Source organism: Oncorhynchus keta, chromosome 29, assembly GCF_023373465.1.
Source record: "Oncorhynchus keta strain PuntledgeMale-10-30-2019 chromosome 29, Oket_V2, whole genome shotgun sequence".
Classification (NCBI taxonomy): domain Eukaryota; kingdom Metazoa; phylum Chordata; class Actinopteri; order Salmoniformes; family Salmonidae; genus Oncorhynchus; species Oncorhynchus keta.
The window spans coordinates 41,230,285-41,253,581 of NC_068449.1; the positions used below are offsets into that span (position 1 = coordinate 41,230,285).

The following is a 23,297-nucleotide window of genomic DNA, read 5'->3' on the forward strand; positions in this document are numbered from 1 at the left end:
ACTGCAGCAACTTTGTACGGTCTGGACTGCTGATCTTTCGCTCGGCACTTTGGGGTGTTGACCTTTTGTCTCATTGCTGGGATCATGAAACCTGAGGGTGCCTGCACTGTTGTAGACATTGACAAGATGCTTCTGTATGTATTCATATTTACTCTTCTCTGCTTCACCCCTGTCAATGCTGTCTTTGTTGTCATAGATACTCTCAGACCTTTCCATCTCCATGTACTACCTATGGCCTTCCGATTAAACCAGAATGTCTTTACTGCTGTCATAATTACATGTCTCTTTGTCTGTGACAGTTCTGTCTAGTTAGGGACTTCCTGTCAAACCAGGAAGAGAAAGGCTTCTATATGTGAATGGCTGCAGTGCGGTTATATTAAGTTCAAGCGGACAGATTGCTCCGCCAAAAAAAGCATGAGGCGTGTCCCTTTGGTTGAGGAGTGGGCCTAGCATATTCATAATTGAAAATGATGGCAAAAAATATACTAGTTCAGTAACTTCCAGAGTGAGACCAACTTATTTTATTCAAATGTTTTATTTAACCTTTTATTTAACTAGGCAAGTCAGTTAAGAACAAATTCTTATGTAAAGTGTTGTTCCCATGTTTCATGAGCTTAAATAAAAAATCCCAGACATTTTCCATAAGCACAAAAAGCTGATTTTTCTCTCAAATTTTGTGCACAAATGTGTTTACATCCCTGTTAGTGAGCATTTCTCCTATGCCAAGATATTCCATCCACAACAGCATGTTCACTACACAGGTGCACCTTGTGCTGGGGACAATAAAAGGCCACTCTAAAATGTGCATCTTTGTCACACAACACAATGCCACAGATACTTAAAGTTGAGGGAGCATGCAATTGGCATGCTGACTGCAGGAATGTCCACCAGAGCTGTTGCCAGAATTGTTAATTTATCTACCGTAAGCCTCCTCCAACGTTGTTTTAGAGGATTTGGCAGTACGTCCAACCAGCCTCACACCACATGTAACCACGCCAGCCCAGGACCTTCACGTGCGGCTTCTTCACCTGGGGGATTGTCTGAGACCAGCCACCCAGACAGCTGATGAAGCTGTGGGTTTGCACAACCAAATAATTTCTGGAATAAAGTGTCAGAAATCGTCTTGGGAAGCTCACCTGCGTGCTTGTCGTCCTTACCAGAGTCTTGACCTGACTGCAATTTGGTGTAGTAACAAACTTGAGTGGGCAAATGCTCACTGTGTGTATGTGTGGGCAAATGCTCACTGGCATGCTGAAGAAGTGTTCTCTTCAGCGTTTCAACTTTACCGGGCAGACCGAGATCCTGAGGCCCATTGTTGTGCTATTCATCGGCCACCATCACCGCATGTTTCAGCATGATAATGCCCCATTTTAAAAAGATCTGTACACAGTTCCTGGAAGCTGAAAATGTCCCAGTACTTCCATGGCCTGCATACTCACCAGACATGTCACCCATGTGAGCATGTTTGGGATGCTCTGGATTGCAGTGTACGACAGCGTGTTCCAGTTCCCGCCAATATCCAGCAACTTCGCACAGTCATTGAAGAGCAGTGGCACAACATTCCACAGACCACAATCAACAGCCTGCTCAACTCTATGCGAAGGAGATGTCGTGCTGCATGAGGCAAATGGTGGTCACACCAGATACTGACTGGTTTTCTGATCCACACCCCTATATTTCAGTCAGTTTTTTAAAAAGGTGTCTGTGACCAACAGATGCATATCTGTATTCCCAGTAATGTGAAATCCATAGGTTAGAGACCATTTATTTTAATTGTCTGATATGAACTGTAAGTCTGTAATATCTTTGATTGTTGCGTTTTATCGTTTTGTTCAGTGTAGGTGAAACTCCGAGCAGATTTACCTTTAAAAGCCTGTGTCAGTCAACACTCGTCCATTTTTAACCTGAATTTCAGTTTTTTTTAAGCTCAACTAGCTTCAGCAGTTTTAAATGGATCTACACTGCTGCTTGTCTTAACTTGCCATCCTTTTAGCAGCATCGGAGACATCAAGGATCGGTAAACAACTCCATTCTAAAGCACAGCAACTCTTGTCATTATTGCCAGGGACAACATTTGCACACAGGCGCTATGGATATACTGTAAGTCCGCAATGGATGTTTAATCTTGGTTATAAATTCAGGGTTTAGTGTTAAGACTGACATGAGTGCTTTGTTTGGTGTCTAAGAGCTATGATAGCATGGTGCTTTGTAAAGAATAGAGTTCAGTTAAAGTTGGCCCTTGTCTTTCAGCTTCAATCGGATTGCTTAAGTAAAATGTTTAAACGAAAATCCTAGACCAGCATTAAAACTGTGTGGACATAAACCTTGACTTATGCTTACTTATATTATACATTTTATGCTTACTTAAACACTTGATCATTTCAAGCTTTTATTTCTTTGCACATAACTTTTTCTTGTAAATTTGAGTTGCCAGTGAAATCCAGTTGAGCAAGCAAGAGGGGAAGTGGAATTTGCAATTCAAAGCACGGCCTCTGAAATGTCAAGTTTGTTCCCCAAAACCAGTTTTTATTTTTGTATCCTCTCTCTCTTACACGAGAATCACTTATTGTTACTCATTTGACCATTTCCCACACAGCCTTTGTGATTAAACCTGTGTAAGTACGTTGACTTGGACATAGTTACTGTTATGTATTCTTTGGTCTCAATGGGTTTGGTTAATTAGTTGTAGTTTTAAGAGAGCGAAACGGTATAGCTCTATCATTTTTCCTGTATTGAGTTCTTCTTTGTGGACATAGGCCTGTGCGTGACAAAACAAAAAAGGCCACAAATGACATTTTATTTAATTCCGATGACTCTGTTGCGTTTTGTTTCTACAACAATAGCTACAAATCAAGTTACCCTCTGCCTCTACTTTCTGATCCGAAGCAAGATTTCCTTTCATCTAATATCTTCAGTGGTGTCGAAAATCTGATCCAGGAACCGCTCCTTCGACGGCATCTTTTCCCTGGAGACGGAGGTGTTCCTTGGCTTCCAGCAACGAATGCGGCTTTGGCCAAGCTTATGCGGCCCACCTCCCCCTTGGCTGGTGCTCCCGTGCCCCTCTGCCAAGAAATTAGGGCCCCAGCGCTGCACTCTCTCCTCAACGCTAGGTAGCATGTTACACTGACATAGCAGATTGACCTGCCATCTCCGCCGCGGCTATTCATAAAAGGCTGTAATGGATGGCGCACACAGGGTAACTCTCACTTTGGAATTGAAAGTGGTTGGTGTGCGCTCAACGTGATGGTTTGGGCTTGTAAAGCGGTGTCGGGGCTGGGGTGTCGGACTGTGATTTCTCTGGTCAGAGCATTGAAAAAGAAACTCACTCCAAAGCATAATGTACTGTCGAGGTAAAGGACTCGACGTAAAACTGGCACTGTAGTGGTTATGTAGTAGTGTATAAACGTACCTTTTTTGTTTCCTGTAGTCAAGTGATATGTACAAATGTTCTACTAAATTCATCAACTATTTCTGATGAAATACTGAGGCTTGTTCTCAGACCCAGATTACTCCAGGACTAAAATGCATGCTCAAAGCCCTTTCCAGATACATTTGCCATTAAGGCCAGGACTAGGCACTGGGTCAGGGATACCAGCCATCAATGTCTGATTTTGTTTTTGGTCTTTGTCTAACATTTGCAGACAGTTGCATAAGTACAGTAACTATGTGTTGATGGTAGGTTTGTGTCTTGCAGGACCAAGTCCAATGTCACAGCTAAAGAGGCGGTGTCCAGACGGACAGGTAAGTCAACTGAAAGACAAACCTGACTAACAGACACACGAACAGGCCGCCAGACTGTATGGACATTACACTGGGTTGGATGATTCAACATGGTGTAGGCATTACTGGCCATTTTCACACACACGCACGCACGCACGCACGCACGCACGCACGCACGTACGTACGTATGTACGTACGTTTCCTTCCCCTGACCTTTTTTTTTGAGTCGTGTAGGAAAACACATCCATTACAAAGTGGTATTTCTCTGGGAATCCCATTCTGTGATGACAAAGCTTTTTTTTTTTGCCTTCACTGAAAACGCAGTACCTACTAACTAACTAACTAACTAACTAACTGCAGCCCTAAGCACTCCTCATTGTGGCCCGTGTAAACTCCCAGCACACCCTGCAAAGGCTCCCTGTGCACTGCGTGACCCCCGGCAGTAACCTGGGGTGACCTCAGGGTGATTATGGTCTTTGGGAGGGACTACAGGGAGTTAGGGGCTACTAGGTGGAGTTTAGTGAGGAGCAGGGTTAGTATTTACATACCAATTATCGTGTTGCAGTGGATAACTCGCCTTTAATTTACGGCCTTTCACACTGGGTGAACACACAGGCTTTCCCTTTCACTATCACACACAGCCTTGCATGCGCACACACACACCCCAGGGATCACACCACCACCCACTCTGTAAATAGTGTCATTGCATGACGTTAGCGAGTGAATGTTATCCAGCCTGGGTTTATTGTTAAGCCTGACAAGTCACTTAAAGGTGCAATTAGACCTATCCATTGATCCCATGGAGTGAAAGTGCTCTGCTAACCTTCTCATAAAGGATCAACTTTTACTCACAACAAATCTCTATTTGGCAACATTGACATCAGAATTGTTTAAATGTGACTTAAATTATTTTTGTTCTGTTTGATGAAAAATGTGACGCATCGGCGTGAGAACACAACAATATGCGGTGATCCAATTGTTCTAATTTGACTTTTGTGAGTCATATTAATTTAATTTCAGTCAGTTTTGAACGAATGAGAAACTAAGAAAGTAAGAAAGAAACATGAGTTGTTCAATAAAGTAGTTTTCTAATCATTGAATTTTTGTCTCCAGATAACGTCTTTGCCATCAAGTCGTGGGCGAAGAGGAACTTTGGTTTCGATGATGGACGCATCGATAAAGCCTTCGGGATACCTGAAGACTTAGATTACATGGACTGACTGCATGATCTGTCATTTCTATGAATTGTTTTTGTTAATTGAGTGACAGCCATTGCACACATTGCAACGCAAGTCAGACATGTTACTTAAATCCACTCAAGCAAGCCCCTCAAAAAAACAGCCTTGTGCTTTTCGTAGTTGACTTGGAGCAGCTGCCATTTTGACGCTCGCTCATGGCCTTCGCTGGTGCAAATGCTGCTTCTGTGGCACTTGAGAAGGCGCTGTGCTAACCTTTTGGCTGTTCCGTCCGTGGTTGGGGGGGGGCCTACATTTGGGACACCTTTTTGCATGAAAATCAAGAGCCCAGAGTCGTTGACGGAAATTTGTTTTGTCCAGCACCCCCCCACCACACACAGAAAAGGAGGGAGAGGGTCATTGTGGACATAACGTGCTTGGTGATTGACAATGCAGTGGAGAGCAAGGAGCACCGAATCACAAATAGGAGTGCCACTGAAATATTGTTGAGGAGGCTTTACAGTGGGGATATGTTTAGAATTCACCATTTAGAAGAGCCATAAATTATAACTCCCTGTAAATGTGCTTTCTAGTTCTGTGGCTCTGTAGACTCGAGACAGGATTTCAGGTTTTGTTGTTGAAAACATGATGGATGATTTGTTTGAATGGAGAGGTGAATGACCGGTAACATTTCAAAGTCTTTGTGTTATATTTTCATAACTGTTGTCTTTCCACAGGCCTACGTGTACCTTAATTGATTTCATATGCCTTGAATTTCCAAGCAACAGGGTGAATGCATCACCTTTCATTTTCTGTCAACTGGAATGTGGCGAAAACCTCTCAAACATAAAGGGCAGCACTTTTCTATTGTACTCTGGGATTTATTCCAACGTGGTAAGAGCAGAAGGGGTATTGTAGTTGTGATCGGTTCAGAATTATTTTTGTGCTTTTGCTGACTTGAAGTTGTGACTGTTTTTGTCAAACTGCACAAACAATGGGTAGAATTGCTGTGCTCATGGCGTTGACTCCAGATGCCATTATACTATTAGGGGTGAAATGTCAACCCATTTGTTCAAAATTAAAGTATCCTACCCACCTTCACGTTGTTCAAACTGTACATGGATTGTCACTGCAATTATTTACTGCTGTAACCTTGTGCATGTTCTTCAAAATGTTCAATTTATTCCTAATTCCATGCTCCCATTACAGCAGATTCAGCATTATTGTACATAGGGAAAGGGGGCCATCTGGTCAGTTGTAAAACTTGAATGCATTCTTCTGAAAACTGTCTTCCGCTTTTAACCAAATACCTCTGAATCAGAGGCGTGTAGGGGGTGGCTTTATTGACATCCATGTAATCAGTGCCTGGGGAGCAGTTGTTGTGGGAGGTTCATTGCCGTGCTCAGGGGCAGAACGGTAGATTGTTACCATGGCGGCTCTTGAGATTTGATCCAGCAACCTTTCGATTACAAATATACTAATACTTTAATGAACAAAAATATAAAACGCAACATGTAAAGTGTTACTTACATGAGCTGAAATAAAAGATCCCAGAAATGTTCCATACACATAAAAAGCTTATTTCCCTCCAATTTTGTGCATAAATTTGTTGACATCCCTCTGTGTGCATTTCTCCTTTGCTAAAATAATCCATCCACCTGACAGGTGTGGCATGTCAAGAAGCTGATTAAACAGCATGATCATTGCAAAAGTACACCTTGTGCTGGGGACAATAAAATGGCACTCTAAAATGTGTAGTTTTGTCACACAACACAATGCCACATGTCTCGTGTTTTGAGGGAGTGTGCAATTGGCATGCTGACTGCGAGAATGTCCACCAGAGCTGTTGCTAGTGAATTTAATGTTCATATCTCTACCATAAGCTGCCTCCAATGTCGCTTTAGATAATTTGGCAGTACGTCCAACCGACCTCACAACCGCAGACCATGTGTAAGTAACTACGCCAGCCCAGGACCTCCACCCGGGGGATCGTCTGAGACCAGCCAACTGGACAACTGATGAAACAGGAGTATTTCTGTATGTAATAAAGCCCTTTTGTGGAGAAAAAAATCATTCAGATTGGGTGGGCCTATGCGCGCCTACACCCATCCATTGCTGCACACCTGCCCAAGTCATGTGAAATCCATAGATTAGGTGCCTAATGACTATTTCAATTGACTGTTTCCTTAAATGAACTGACTCAGTAAAATTATTGCATGTTCCATTTACTTTTGTTCAGTATACTTTACCTGAATCCAGTGGGCAGATATTATTTCAAGCATAACATACCTAGTCTAAACATGTTAAGCCTAAACGTTTGAACAATGACACCCACCACGGAGAGTATGTGTGATATTTGTGTGTGAACCTGCTTAGCCTGTCCATTCTGATTCATGAGGTTGACCTGAATGTGCCAACTTTGAAGTCTGCACCAAAAAAAAAACTGTTCACCCTTGGAGCAGTTGTGTCCCACGTGTACTTAATTTAGATATAGGTTATTGACTTTTATGTATGCAACTAATTGTCTACCAACCATTGTTGCTAACCTAACACTGGCCTACAGCACATGGCCTGTTTCAATGTTGAACTTGAATACCAATGTCCTTTATAACTCTTGTTATAAAGCTAGTATTAGATAAAGGGCAAGAAGTGTGAAAGGGTTTTCATGGCATAATTTGAGTTTGCAGGAACTTCAGATGTTCTAGCACTATGGATATGGCAGTTTGATTATTCTATATGGGAACCACATGATGGAATCTCCAAAAACCTTTGGAGTGATGACGTTATTGACTTTGTTCGTGATCCTTTGATTGGCACAATGTTTTTCAACCTCAGTAGTAGTTGGGTAGTATAGGTCATTTAAAAACATTGGGTCCACAAGCACATCAGAACCTAGATTTGCTTTGGGTTGACCGCATGACAGTTGTTTGCCAGCGCGGAGAAGCAAAACAAAAAAACGAAATAGAATGTTTCCCACAAACTTTGTTCTCTGCAAGATTTACTTGCGCATAGGACTGGCCATGCGATATTCCCATGAGTTTTTATAATTTGTTGCGTTTTAGTTCGTCATGTTCTGGTCAAGCCTCATTGTGCCAAAATCAGCCAACGGAGGCAGGCAGATGAATGCAACCGCTTGGCTGTAGTCGGCGCATACTTTCCACACACACAGCGAGAAAGAGGGCGAGGGTTGAGGAACAGAACAGAACAGAACAGGGTGGGAGGGTTTGCGAGACGGGAGAGAAAGAGAAAAGCCAAGCGTAGCACAAGGCAGGCTGTTAGATGAACAGGGCAGCATGGCGGGGGTACGGGAGTTCCAACAAGGCAGCCGCTGTCACAGAACAACGTGGATTAATGTTATACTCGGAATTCTACCGCTACTTTTGCCCTGTGTACAGCATGGAGGGGCTCAATTACAAGGTCTGGAGAAGTACATTTTTCCCCCTTCAATAATTAAAACACCCATTGCGAAAATGTCGGCGAGAACTGCCCGTAACGTAACAGCTAACGTTACTGAGTTGACAGTGAAGACAAGTCGCTGTGCGAAAACGGGAACGCTATTGCAACCATCGTATTGTGGATTAAAAACGATAGTCGAATATGTTGGATGTATGCAGACATGTAGCTAACGTTATTCACTTATAAGGGCTAAGAGTTATTTTATTTAGTATTTTAAAAAAAATGTATATATCAGTGGCCAGTTTCCTGTGCTGGTTCATGCAAGCGATAACGTTGTTTCAGTGAAGTGTCGCGTTTACAGTAGCTAGCTAACTTAGCTACAATGGAACTTCGTTTAATTATTGTTAGTTAGCCGAATGCCATTGCTTTTGACTTTGTGTTTTAAATGTTTCCATTTATTGATTGTTATACATGTATAGCTCGGCTTTTATAAACGTTAAAGCTATGTGTTTACAAGCTAACCTAAAACCAAGCTAGCCAGTTAATAATAATAATAATAATAATAATAATAATTTGGCGGGTGCTTATTGGCCTATTTAACACATGTGCAGGTGTGTATTAATAATGTGAATTGACAATGTGATTTCTTGCATATCCCAACTCTCCCTGAGACACCCTCGGGGAATGGGATCACGGACAGTTGAATACACACCTTTGTCAGTCATGCTTGCCCAAGTTTATGCTAAACGTTGACAAACAACCGTTTGCGCTGTCCGCGCTCCACGGTAATACACTGGGGTAACGCATTTTTATCGAGACAGTATTTCTTTAACCGCCATCAGATGTGTTTGACAGCGAGTTTCTTGTTCTTGTAAGCTTTTCGTTGTTTACCTATTTCCCCCTCTCTTCCTCCCACCAAGCCCTGAGTCAAATGTCCAGCGTGGTCGAGGTTTGGCAAGCTGAGGATGCTGACCCAGTAGTCCCAACTCAGGTAAATTCAGTACCCAATTTATCGAGCTGGCATAAACCTTAGTTGCAGATTACATACAGACAGCCAGCCATTTACAGTACAGTTCAAAAGTTTGGGGTCACATAGAAATGTCTTTGTTTTTGAAAGAAAAGCACATTTTTGTCCATTAAAATAACATCAAATGAATAAGAAATACAGTGTAGACATTGTTAATGTTGTAAATGACTATTGTTGCTGGAAACAGCTGATTTTTAATGGAATATCTGCATAGGTGTACAGAGGCCCATTATCAGCAACCATCACTCCTGTGCAAAACACCAGTCTCAACTTCAACAGTGAAGAGGTGACTCTGGAATGCTGGCCTTCTTGGCAGGGTTCCTCTGTCCAGTGTCTGTGTTCTTTTGCCCATCTTATTTTTTTATTGGTCAGTCTGAGATATTTATTTTTCTTTGCAACTCTGCCAAGAAGGTCAGCATCCCAGAGTCACCTCTTCACTGTTGACATTGAGACTGGTGTTTTGTGGGTACTATTTAATGAACCTGCCAGTTGAGGACTTGTTTCTCAAACTAGACACTAATGTACTTGTCCTCTTGCTCAGTTGTGCACCGGGGCCTCTCACTCTTCCTATTCCGGTTAGATTCAGTTTGCGCTGTTCTGTGAAGGGAGTAGTACACAACGTTGTATGAGATCTTCAGTTTGTCATGTTCTCACATGGAATAGCCTTCATTTCTCAGAACAAGAATAGACTGATGAATTTCCCCCCCAAAATGTTTTGTTTCTGGACATTTTGAGCCTGTAATCAAACCCACAAATGCTGATGCTCCAGATACTCAACTGGTCTAAAGAAGGCCAGTTTTGTTTCTTTAATCAGGACAATTGTTTTCAGCTGTGCTAACATAATTGCAAAAGGGTTTTCTAATGATCAATTCACCTTTTAAAATGATAAACTTGGATAAGCTAACACAACGTGCCATTGGAACACAGTGATGGTTGCTGATAATTGGCATCTGAACGCCTATGTAGATATTCAATTTTTTTTTTATCAGCCGTTTCCAGCTACAATAGTCACTTACTACATTCAAAGTCTACACTTTATTTCTGATCAATTTAATGTTATTTAAATGGACAAAAAATGTGCTTTTCTTTAAAAAAACAAGGACATTTCTTAGTGACAACTTTTGAACGGTAGTGAAAATTTCTTCACACAAAGCCCACCACCTGCATGGGTATATCACCCTGTTTGGCTCCCGTTTGGACCTGCCTTGGAGCGCAATCATATCAAGGAGATTAGTTTGCTGCTGCTACATTGTATCACATTTGTGTATTCTCTAATTCGTCAAACTGTTCATTGTTGTTATATTTTGTGAAGTCAGCTAAACGTGTTTCTGTTTGAAACGTGAGGATTTATGGTTGAAGCGAGGAGTCCAAATGGAGGTGGGAAGAACTTGCCAAGGATACCTGGCATGTGGCCTGCCCTGTTACTTGTCTGAAGTGTGCAATAAGTGTGTCCGTGAATAGCAGAGCAAAGCCCTGTCTGAAATATCTACATTTCATACATATCTAACACATTTTATTTAGCGGAATAGAAGCCTGTGAAATGCTTGGTTAAGGGCGTGTCTGACAAATATGATTTAATTTGAACTCCATCTCATACATATCTAGCATTACTATGCTACAGAGAAAATAACCTAGCTATTCAAATCAAAGTTGGCTAAATAGATTCAAATATGATTTAATTCGCCTGTATTACTGGCACTATGATGCAAGAGTTTCATGATGACACCTCACAAACTTCCCACATTTCAAGTAATGAGTTGTCAGTGCTGCGATGTGCTTTGCATTTTGGCCAAGTCTGCATTGTATGCTGCCGCTGTTATGTTTGACTAGTTATGTAATCCAGGAACACACTACAGTTTTTGTTTTACTGATTGTCAGTGAAGCTACGACGGACTGTCACATTAATACCTGCAGACAACAGAGGCTTCTTTTAATTGAAACTAGGATAAAATATATTTGAAAAGCTTTTAAATACCTGGTCGTTTAGGTTGTTTACACCTCTTGACAGTTGGTGCAGAACTGAAACATTATGCTTTCAATTGTTTGATTTGAAGTAGAATTTGACTAGTTCCATTTTTATGTAGAAATTGTGTCCATTTCAGAGCCTTACCCTGGCATATAATATCACTTAATTGAGGGGGGGGGGGTGTATTCCCACCAAGAAAAGGAGGTGTACTCCCACCAAGAAAAGGAGGTGTACTGGGCATCACAATTTACTTAGGTGTACATCTGCTCAGTGCAAAGGGGAACCAAGTTCATTCTGCCAGGGTTGCAAATTATTGGGACCTGTTGATAGCAAGTTAGTTACTGACCGAATGCTGAAATTGTTTACATTCCTCAGTATTTGTCAGGCTCAGGTAGGCAGGGCTGTGCTGTGAATGGACTAGCTGTGTCTCAGGTTTATGGGAAATGTTTGCAGTGATTTCTTACGTAATCTGCCTGCACTTGGCTGTGTTCACCGAAGCAAAACGTTTCTTATTAAATAAGTCCAGGTAGTCCTTCCCTATTTCAGTTTATTTTCTTCCGTTTGGTGCCTAATGTACACAGTCCAGGTTTAAGTTTGTTGTTGTTGTTGGGTGGAAGATGTTAGCAGCTCACTGAGGTGATTCGGTGCAAAGATATTACGGCTTGTTTTAGCCACACCATAAAAGAACACTCCCTCTGTTAACCATAACTGGTTGATCTTGGTGTCGACAATTACAATGGAATAGTCAAATAGATTTTTAAAATCAGGATGGTTGTTCAACCAATTCTGTGCATTTTGAGGAGTGCAACTTGGTCCCAAAAAATAGATTTCACATAATTGTAACATTGTCATAAAGAGCACGTGTTTAACTTCATTTACACGTTTTCCCATCTCAAGAGGTTAAATAAATGACTATAGTCAGTGCCTATTATGTGCCAAATAAAGTTACATGGTTGACTGTAACAGGGTTGATGATTTCATCTTAAATCAGCCAGAAATCCCCTTGTGATGGGGAATGGAAGCGTGTTGTGTGCAACAAGGAGTGGCAATTGAATGCAAGCTTCAAACATTTTTAATTGTTAAAACAATTCCAGCCTCTATGGGTATCAGGGTTGACGTGTTATGCTCGACACGGTCAGTTTTCAACCAGAAAATGGCCAAAAAGAGTAGAAACAGCTTAACTGTTAAACATTATACTTTTTAATTATTTTACATTTTTTTCCAATAAAATACATTGACATTCATTGTACTGTTGAATGGATGGCACATTTGAGGACAAAACAAAACTTAACTCACACAAAAAATAAAACGTAGGTGCTGCACTCGAATCAAAAATAAATATTGAGTGGAGTGCAGCACAGAGAACCAGCAGATTATCAACACAGTTATGAAGCGGGACGAGACTATTTATCCAGTATCGGCTGACATATTTTGTGAAACATTGGACTTCTATTGGAGGTATTGTATCGAATCTTTTCCATATGTATTACATTCCCTAAATCCCGTAACCACATTTTAAAGGTAGGTGCCGTCTCCAATTTCCAAAATTGCAATATGAGCCTTTTGGCTAATAGAGCACAAAGACAGACAGCCTTCCCTTCCTGGTTATTCCCATCAACTGAGCGATCAATGGGTCTGGGGCTATAATTCTATCAAAGGCTTTAGATAAGTAATCAAAAATGAGAGCCCAGTAGGCAGGTAACTTAGGACATGTCCAAATTAAGTTTGTCAATGTCCCCTCATCCTGCTTGCACCTCTCACACAGTGGTGAGGTGTCCGGGAATATTGTATGCAGTTTCACTTTTGAGTAACGTATCCTGTGTATCACCTTAAACGGTACAAGGTTGTGTGTGGCATTCACTGAACTGTGGTTTATATTCCTGAGAGCTTCTACCCAGTCCTCATCTGAGATTTCTGAACCAATTTCCTGCTCCCAAGCCCTTTTAACGGTGTCTGTAGATACCTCTATGTGGGCCTATAGCACATCATAAAGTCTAGAGACCGACCCTTTTGAATGAGGTTTGACAAGGATAAGGCTATCTAATGTAGGATTATTTGGCTTAATGCCATACTGTGGGATATGTGTCCTTAAGAAATTGTTGATTTAGAGGTATCTGAAAAAAATGTTGGCATGTCAAACTTATTACACTGTAATAGTTGATGAAGCTAACTGACCATCAATGTATAATTGTTGTGAGCCCCTTCTCCCTCCACTGTGAAAACACACCAGGTCTACTCTGTGCCCGGTCAATATGTGGCATTTCTTATTTTTGAGCAAATTGTTGCTGTCATACCAAACTCAAAAGAAAAACATCCCTCCGTACAGGAGCTTGTCATGCCACCTGTATGAAAAGTGATCATAAAACAGACCCCACACACCCCCCCCCGTCCCATTACGGAGTGACTTGCCCAAACAAAGCACTCCTTGACTAACGCAAGGAGTGCTTTATGTCTCGGCACCCTAACTAGTCATCTATAGATGCTCTGCATATAAACTAATATTATATAACACTTAACTCTCACGTTATGGGGTGAGTGGTGCTAAAACATGATAGGCTAAACAATGCTATATAAGCAATAACATCTCACCCATCATTATAAGTCCCAATTTCTAATCGAAAAGACATAGGCAGGAAATTCAAACACATTCCTGGCCTGTATTTGGCCACTTAGCCGGTTGACACAGCAGTTCTGTATCCTCAGCCAGGGAGCATGCTTGACAAGAACAGGTCAGCCTCTTTTGGGTTGTTAAATGTACGTGTTGATCCCATCAACTGTCACCTTAGACTGGGCTGGGAAGAGGAATCCATATCGGATGTTGGCCACCCTCGACCCTGCATTTCTTGCGCAACTCATCATACTCTTTCTGTTGGTTCCTCACCTCCAAAGTAAGATCTGGGTAGAAAGACAACCTGGTAGTTGTAGTTAAGGGGGAACCTTTGACTAGCCAGCTTGAGGATGAGATCCCTGGTCTGGGGATAGTTCAGCCGAACGAAGAATGGCCTTGGCGCGCCCTTGGCTGGTTTCGTTGCCAGTGATCTAGTCATTTTTGAATGTTGTGCACTGTTACTTTATGTCCTGTAGCCTGGCCTCGTGATCAACTGTCGTCTGCTCGATCTCATGCACCCTGCCCTTAGTTGCCTTCACAGTTAAATTCCAAGTCCAAATACTCTTTGAGATATCAGTCAACCTTGTGTCCACCTTCTTGCTTAGTAAGTTTATAGCAGCCAGTAGGTTTGAGTAGGTTCTTTGGGGAGCTCTTGGGAGCTAGCATCTTCAGCTAACACCTCATGGGTCGGCGATGTTGAAATTGGTTCGTTGTCTATCTCATCCAAATTATTTTGTTTAGCGCCCCCTTTTTTTGGTGCCTTTTCGCTTTGTCATATTGCCAGACAATGTTTGAAGTTATAGGTGGCGAGAGGCTAAGATAAGTATAGCACGCTCTCTCGCGCCCCCCCGCTCAGTTTCTGTTTTTACTCATTGATTTGACTATTAATGTTTTAAAACAATTTTAAGGAATAGTTCACCATATTTAAACGAGTTAATTTCACGTAAGAGGGTTGAGCTTAAAATGAGGGACAAATGTAAATGAATCATTAATCAAATTAAGTAAATAATAATCTTCAGAAAGGACCTTGTCAAAGCAACAAAATAACTAAGGCTTTACAATGATGGTAAAAACTTGGTGAAATGTTGGGGTTAAGTGGGTTAAACTCTTCTTAGAAGCCAGCATGTATTTATTAAGGATCCCCATCTACTGCTGCCTAGGGGTCCAGCAATATTAAGGCAGTTATATACAATTAAGTGATAATGCCAGAGAAGCCGGTGTTTGGAGGATATATTGGCACGGGTGTTAGGCCCGTAACGGATGTATTCAGAACCCTTAACTTTTTCCAAATGTTGTTACGTTACAGCAGTATTCTAAAATAGATTAAGTTATTTTCCCTCATCAATCTAAAAAAATTGAAATATCTAATTTACATAAGTATTCAGACCCTTTTCAGTACATTGTTGAAGTACACTACCATTCAAAAGTTTGGGGTCACTTAGAAATGTTTTTTTCTTTTTTTAAGCCATTTTTTTTTTGTCCATTTTTAAATAACATCAAATTGATCAGAAATACAGTGTAGACATTGTTAATGTTGTAAATTACTATTGTAGCTGGAAACGGCAGATTTTTTATGGAATATCTTCGTAGGCGTACAGAGGCCCATTATCAGCAACCATCACTCCTGTGTTCCAATGGCACATAGTGTTAGCTAATCCAAGTTTATAATTTTAAAAGGCTAACTGATCATTAGAAAACCCTTTTGCAATTATGTTAGCACAGCTGAAAACGGTTGTGCTGATTTAAATTAGCAATAGTTGAGTATCTGGAGCATCAACATTTGGGTTTGATTACAGGCTCACATTGGCCAGAAACAAAGACCTTTCTTCTGAAAATCGTCAGTCTATTCTTGTTCTGAGAAATTAAGGCTATTCCATGCGAGAAATTGCCAAGAAACTGAAGATCTCTTACAATGCTGTGTACTACTCCCTTCACAGAACAGTGCAAACTGGCCCTAACCAGAATAGAAATGAGTGGGAGGCCCCGGTGCACAACTGAGCAAGAGGACACGTACATTAGTGTCTAGTTTGAGAAACAGACTCATAACAAGTCCTCAACTGGCAGCTTCATTAAATAGTACTCACAAAACACCCGTCTCCATGTCAACAGTGAAGAGGTGGGATGCTGGCCTTCTAGGCAGAATTGCAAAGGAAAGGCCATATCGCAGACTGGCCAATAAAAAGAAAAGATGGGCAAAAGAACAGATACTGGACAGCGGAAGATTGGAAGAAAGTGTTATGGACAGACAAATTTAAGTTTTAGGTCACAAGAAGAACATGGTTGAGATGCAGAAAAAATGAAAAGATGCTGGAGGAGTGCTTGACGCTATCTGTCAAGCATGGTGGAGGCAATGTAATGGTCTGGGGGTGTTTTGGTGGTGGTATAGTGGGATATTTGTACAGGGCAAAAGGGATCTTAAAGAAGGAAGGCTATCATTCCATTTTGCAACGCCATGCCATATCCTGTGGATGGCACTTAATTGGGGCCAATTTCCTCCTACAACAGGACAATGACCCAAAGCACAGCTCCAAAGTATGCAAGAACAATTTAGGGAAGAAGCATTCCATTATTCTGTCTATAATGGAGCGGCCAGCACAGTCACCGGATCTCAACCCTATTGCGCTGTTGTGGGAGCAGCTTGACCGTATGGTACGTAAGGAGTGCCCATCAAGCCAACACAACTTGTGGGCGGTGCTTCAGGAAGCATGGGGTGACATCTCTTCAGATTACCTCAATAAATTGACAACTAGAATGCCAAAGGTCTGCAAGGCTGTAATTGCTGCAAATGGAGGATTCTTTGAAGAACGCAATTATTTAGAACCTTGCCAACGTCTTGACTATATTTCCTATTCATTTTGCAACTCATTTCATTGAAAACAAGGACATTTCTAAGTGACCCCAAACTTTTGAATGGTAGTGTACATTTTGGCAGTGACCACAGCCTCGAGTCTTCTTGGGTATGACACTACAAGCCTGGCACACCTGTATTTGGGGAGTTTCTCCCATTCTTCTCTGCAAATCTTCTCAAGCTCTCAGGTTGGATGGGGAGCGTTACTGCACAGCTATTTTCAGGTCTCTCCAGAGATGTTAGATCGGGTTCAAATCCGGGCTCTGGCTGAGCCACTGAAGGACATTGAGACTTGTCCAGAAGCCACTCCTGCGTTGTCTTGGTTGTGTGCTTAGGGTCATTGTCCTGTTGGAAGGTGAACCTTCATCAGTCTGAGGTCCTGAGCAGGTTTTCACCAAGGATCTTTCTGTACTTTGCTCCGTTCAACTTTCCCTCTCCTGACTAGTCTCCCAGTCGGGATGGTGCAAGGTTTCCCCTTGGAGTTTCAACAGACCAGAGAACGCTTGTTTAGTCCTTTAGGTGCCTTTTAGCAAACTCCAAGTGGGCTGTCATTTGCCTTTTACTGAGGAGTGGCTTCCATCTGGCCACTCTACAATAAAGGCCTGATTGGAGTGCTGCAGAGATGTTTGTCCTTCTGGAAGATTCTCCCATCTTTACAGAGGAGCTCTGGAGCTCTGTCAGAGTGACCATCGGGTTCTTGGTCACCTCCCTGACCAAGACCCTTTTCCCCCGATTGCTCAGTTTGGCTGGATGGTCAGCTCTAGGAAGAGCTGCTGTTCCAAACCTTTTTAATTTAAGAATGATGGATGCCACTGTTCTTGGGGACCTTCAATGCTGCAGAAATGTTTCGGTACCCTTCCCCAGATCTGTGCCTCGACACAATTCTGTCTCGGAGCTCTACAGACAATTCCTTCGACTTCATTGATTGGTTTTTGCTCTGACATACATTGTGAACTTTGGGACCTTACATAGACAGGTGTGTGTCTTTCCAAATAATGTCCAATGAGTTGAATTTACCACGTGTGGACTCCCAATTTGTATAAACATCTCAAGGATGATCAATGGAAACACTCATCTAAATAAGGTTTCAAATTTTAAAAAATTTGTTAAAAATGTGCGAAGATTTCTTAACCTGTTTTCGCTTTGTCATTATGGATGGGGTATTGTGTGTAGATTGAGGGGAAAAGTATTTAATCCATTTCAGAATAAGGCTAATGTGGAAAAAGTCGAGGGGTCTTAGTAGTTTCCAAATGCACTGTATATCCTCCAAACACCGGCTTTGAGGGCATGATCACCTTCATACAATGGATTACCAACATATTCAAATAATGATTGACTTATTTGAATTAACATTATTTAGATTAATTTATACATACTTCTTCTTTCCACAACATATAGTCCCGACCCACAAATCTAAGGATGCAACACAACCCGGCTGGTTGTTCGTTCGATTGTTTCGGTTGCTAGAGACACGACCCCAGTCACTCTTTCTAAATGTTCCATTGCCATACATACATTGCCATACCTTGCTTGCTAGCTGGCTAACTTAGTCACGTCAAACAATTCAGCCAGAATAACAACAGTAGCTGGATTTGCATTTGTTTAATTAACCTCTTAGATGTAATGGTCCCATATTTGGGAGCCTATTATTCAGTTCAGTCTGGTATGAGGGGCTACCGCTCTATCTGCAAAAGCAGGGCGTCTGTGGAAAGCTGATTATCTTGGTTATTGATTGCGGCCTTCAAAATCTTTGACTTACTACCATATATGGGCATATTTATATGTAAGGGCAGGCCGAGCCAATGACATTATTTCAAGATGGCTGCTACCTACATTCTGGTTAGCGTTATGAAGCATAAATAAGGAATACGTTGAAACACACCGAAAGCCGGGACTCCACACATCATGAGGATACATTATTTGTCTGCCTGTGACCTACCGTTATTGATTACCAGCGCCAAGAGTCAAAATGTTTACAGCAAACATCTTACAAGGTAAGCTTTGATTTAGTCTGTGTTTTAGCTATAGTTACTTGGGGGCATCAAGTTAATCCTTAGGTTGGTAGGACCAAATCTAGCCTATTGCCAATGTTATCTGATTATGTATGACTTAATGGCAAAATCTAATATCCACAGAGTGACTATCTTTGCGCATCAAAAATATGTTGCCGCCTGCTTAGGCGCCGTAGGCATCCATTACCCAGGGGATTGGCTACTATGGCACCTTGGCAGTCTTGTAGCCAATGAGATAAGCTTTCCAGGGATATGCAGTTGACCTGAGTTGGACAAAGCAAGGCGTAAAACCTTTTATGTGTAATGCGAAATATTGCTACCTGGCTCAAGAGACGAGACTCCCGAGCACGCTACATTACATTATAAACACATTTCATTGCTTTATCATAAACGATGGCTTCTCAAAGGTGAAAAAACAACTAAATATCAAACAGGAACTTAAAAAGGCAGCTATGAATACGTTTTTAGTTTCTATTTTTTTTATTGAACCTTTATTTAACTAGGAAAATCAGTTAAAAACAGATTCTTATTGACAATGATTGCCTACACCGGCCAAACCCAGACAACGCTGGGCCAATTGTGCGCCGTCCTATGGGACTCCCAATCATGGCCGGTTGTGATACAGCCTGGATTCGAACCATGGTGTCTGTAGTGATGCCTTTAGCACTGAGATGCATTGCCTTAGACTCCTATATAAATAATCAAAATAACTTCACAGATCTTCATTGTAAAGGGTTTAAACACTATTTCCCATGCTTTGTCAATGAACCATAAACAATTAATGAACATGCACCTGTAGAACGGTCGTTAAGACTAACAGCTTACAGGCGGTAGGCAATTAAGGTCAGAGTTATGAACACTTAGGACACTAAAGAGGCCTTTCTACTGACTCTGAAAAACACCTGCTCATCTGCATGAACATGCAGTTGTGGCCAGGGCAATAAATTGCAATAAATAAATCAAATGCAATGTCCGTGCTAAGACAGCGTTATAGGGACACAGGACAGACAGCTTGTCATCATCGCAGTGGCAGACCAAGTGTAACAACACCTGCGCAGGATTGGTACATCCGAACATCACACCTGCGGGACAGGTATAAGATGGCAACAACAACTGCCCGAGTTACACCAGGACCGCACAATCCCTCCACCAGTGCTCAGACTGTCCGCAATAGGCTGAGAGAGGCTGGACTGAGGGCTTGTAGGCCTGATGTAAGGCAGGTCCTCACCAAACATCACCGGAAACAACGTCGCCTATGGTCACAAACCCACCGTTGCTGGACCAGACAGGACTGGAAAAAAAGTGCTCTTCACTGACAAGTCATGCTTTTGTTTCACCAGAGGTGATGGTCGGATTCACGTTTATCGTGGCCTGTACTCTGGAGTGGGATCGATTTTGGAGGTGGGGGGTCCGTCATGGTCAGAGGCGGTCTGTCACAGCATCATCGGACTGAGCTTGTTGTCATTGCAGGCAATCTAAACTCTGTGTGTTCCAGGGAAGACATCCTTCTCCCTCATGTGGTAGCCTTCCTGCAGGCTCATCCTGACATGACCCTCCAGCATGACAATGCCACCAGCCATACTGCTTGTTCTGTGTGTGATTTCCTGCAAGACAGGAATGTCAGTGTTCTGCTATGGCCAGTAAAGAGCCCGGATCTCAATCCCATTGAGCACGTCTGGGACCTGTTGAATCGGAGGATGAGGGCTAGGGCCATTCCCCCCCAGAAATGTCCTGGAACTTGCAGGTGCCTTGGTGGAAGAGTGTGGTAACATATCACAGCAAGAACTGGGAAATCTGGTGTATTCCATGAGGAGGAGAGATGATGCTTAATGCAGCTGGTGGCCACACCAGATACTGTTACTTTTGATTCATTCACTTTGTTCATTATTACACATGTTTGTGGAACCTGTTCATATCTCAGTTGTTGATTCTTGTTATGTTCATACAAATATTTAAACATGTTAAGTTTGCTGAAAATAAACTCGGGATGTCGGACTCATCTGAGGAGCGATTTGGACAAAGAATTTAAACTTTAAACTTCTAGAAGGATTAGCTCCATTTAAGATCTGTAAGTAAATTATTTTCATTACTTTATATCGCTAATTTACTATGTATTTTGTTTTATAAATTGTCTGCTTTTTGTGCTTTGGATTTAGTTTACATAGGCCTATAATTTCAATGTTATATAATTCCAAAGTAGTTATTGTCTTTCATATTAGTTTGTTTTCTTTCATCCTTGTATCTTTGGAGAGGCCACTGAACTCTCACCGCCATTGGTTATTTGTGGTTCTCACCTCTGCCTCAAGTGTTACTGTTTGCATTGTGTGTGTGCTTCACACCTATGTGCATCACTCTACAGATAAGGTTTAGGCTTGGTGTCTTTACTTTACAGTAATGTCATTTTATACATTTTAGTCAACTGTAATTCTGTGTCTTATAATAATATCTTTATTTTATTCACCACAGAATGGAGGATGCAGATAATTTGGATGATGAAGTTTGGGAGCCACCCCTCCCCAGCAAGCACCCCGCCGGTCAAGGTATTCAATCCCCCCCACTGCTACGGCCATCACCCCATCTGATGGTTCTACATCCACCACTCGACAGAGGCCCCACTCCTCTTCAACCACCCCCACTGCAGTTTCAATCACCACGCCTGATGGTTCTACATACACTTTTCATAGGCCTTTTGAAAAAGAAAATAGGGGCTTGTGGCACCATTCATCCTAACAGAATAATTTCCCCCAAAAACAAGGTAAACGACATGACAAAGACATCGGCGAGGGGGACCATACATTGGATCAGGACTAACAAGCTGCTTTTTGTGAAATGGAAGGACACTAGCTAAGTAACCATGCTCACCACACAGCATAAGGCATTCAATAATGACCATGTCTCAAGGAGGGGGGAAAATGCCAATGGGGCATGGGTGAGGAAGAATGTCCCCCTTTCTGTGAAGGACTACAATTCCAGCATGGGGGGTGTCGACCTATCTAATGCTCTGATAGGCTACGACCAGGTCCCCCCACAAGACCACGAAGTGGTCGAAGAGTATTTTTTTCACTTTGTGGACATAGCTACAGTAAATGCTTTCATTCTCTGAAAGCAGGTGGCCAAAGCAAAAGGTCAAACCCCTCTCACCCAGTTCCGAGTGCAGCTGGTGTTGGAAATTGCAGAATTGGAGGCCTAAAGCAACCTCACAACCATCACAAGTCCCCCTACTTAAAGTGAGCTCCACTATCCAACACACATTCCAAAAGGCAAAAGAACTCCAAATGTTGCATAAAACACGGGGGGAGGTTGAAATGCCACATCTTCTGTCTGAAATGCCAGTTTTCCTTTTGTTTCCTGGCAAAAAGGGACTGCTTCAAATACTATCATGACATGCACAAGCTACAGTGGAAGTGAAATCTAATCATCTACACCTGGGATGGAAAAGGAACACAAATGCCATTTTTGTAAATAGTTCAGCTTATTTTTATTTTTGCACCTCTTTTAGTGAAGGACACATGTGTATCCAAGTTTGTTTGATAAGACATTTAAAAAAACATATTTTAAAAAGTATATATTTTAATATTTTTGTAAACAGTTCATTTGTATGTGGGACCAATACATTGGATATGCGTAGGCTAAACGTTCAGGAGCTTTGGAGATGTTGAAAAAACACTTGGATATCCCTTGTATGTCCCCTGACACCACCACAACGTTTGAGAGAGGTTGGTGTTGTAGAAATTCGTTTTTTTATAGTGAACAATAGGCACTTCCAGTGAGCAAAAACAGTGCAATTAACCACATTCGGAGACTTTGGAGAGGTTGAAAGGACACTTTAATATACCCTGGATTCCCCATAACACCACCACACTGTTTGAGTGAAGTTGATATGGTAGAAATTGTTTTTATACTGAACAAATAGCATTTAGGGATTGCAAATATGTAATAGCACTGGAATTATATAATTTAGACATATGCCACTTCGGAGAGGTTTAGGGACACATGACCAAAAGTCCCGTGACCACACCTGACACCACTTACTAAAACATCTGCCCATTTCTAGTTGTTAGGTCTATCAATCCCATTTTTTCTGATATTGTTCACATGTTGTGGAAGCCATCTGATGTGTTTCCAGCTCTGGGCATCAATAATTCACTTATTGCTTGTCAATGAAAGATGAATTTCAAAATACAAAAACATAAAAAGGTTATTTTGTGTGCTTGTTCTTGTTTATTCTGAATTTACATAACTCCTATCTCCTGATCATTTCTTAATAATCTCCCAGATTATACTCCCACGTTTTGGCATGTCAGAATCATGAAATTCCACATGAATAGCAGTTACTTTTGGGTATGTCTATTTAGGTGGAAATCTACATTTTTCATTTTACATTTCAAGAAGTTAAGCTGTTTTTTTATAGTGACATTTATTTGGATACATCGATAACAATGAGCTAATGATGCACGAATTCGGCTGGCATTGAAAATGTGTTCTCTCGAAAGGACACTGATGTTCAGAGGTGCAAGCCAACAACACAGCTAACAAAATCACTTC

The 23,297-nt window shown here is 41.7% G+C and overlaps 2 protein-coding genes across 10 annotated transcripts in view; both read left to right on the top strand.

Moving 5' to 3' along the window:
* LOC118362910 (meiotic nuclear division protein 1 homolog) overlaps window positions 1-5,991 on the top strand; it is a 28,455-nt gene extending 22,464 nt beyond the window's left edge. Inside the window, exons 5-6 of the mRNA XM_035743633.2 lie at window positions 3,695-3,741; window positions 4,834-5,991. Coding sequence (XP_035599526.1) covers window positions 3,695-3,741; window positions 4,834-4,926 — 140 coding nt within the window. The 3' untranslated portion in view covers window positions 4,927-5,991. The remainder of the gene's footprint in view (window positions 1-3,694; window positions 3,742-4,833) is intronic.
* Window positions 5,992-8,006: 2,015 nt separating this feature from the next.
* Window positions 8,007-23,297, top strand: part of LOC118362911 (transmembrane protein 131-like) — a 99,546-nt gene continuing 84,255 nt past the window's right edge. For 3 of the 9 annotated variants that reach the window (XM_052486579.1, XM_052486578.1, XM_052486582.1), the window contains exons 1-2: window positions 8,008-8,312; window positions 9,212-9,282. In XM_052486579.1, coding sequence (XP_052342539.1) covers window positions 8,189-8,312; window positions 9,212-9,282 — 195 coding nt within the window. In that variant the 5' untranslated portion in view covers window positions 8,008-8,188. Of the gene's footprint in view, window positions 8,313-9,211; window positions 9,283-23,297 lie in introns of all 9 variants that reach the window. The other 6 variants (XM_052486576.1, XM_035743636.2, XM_052486577.1 and 3 more) reach the window with 3 other exon arrangements.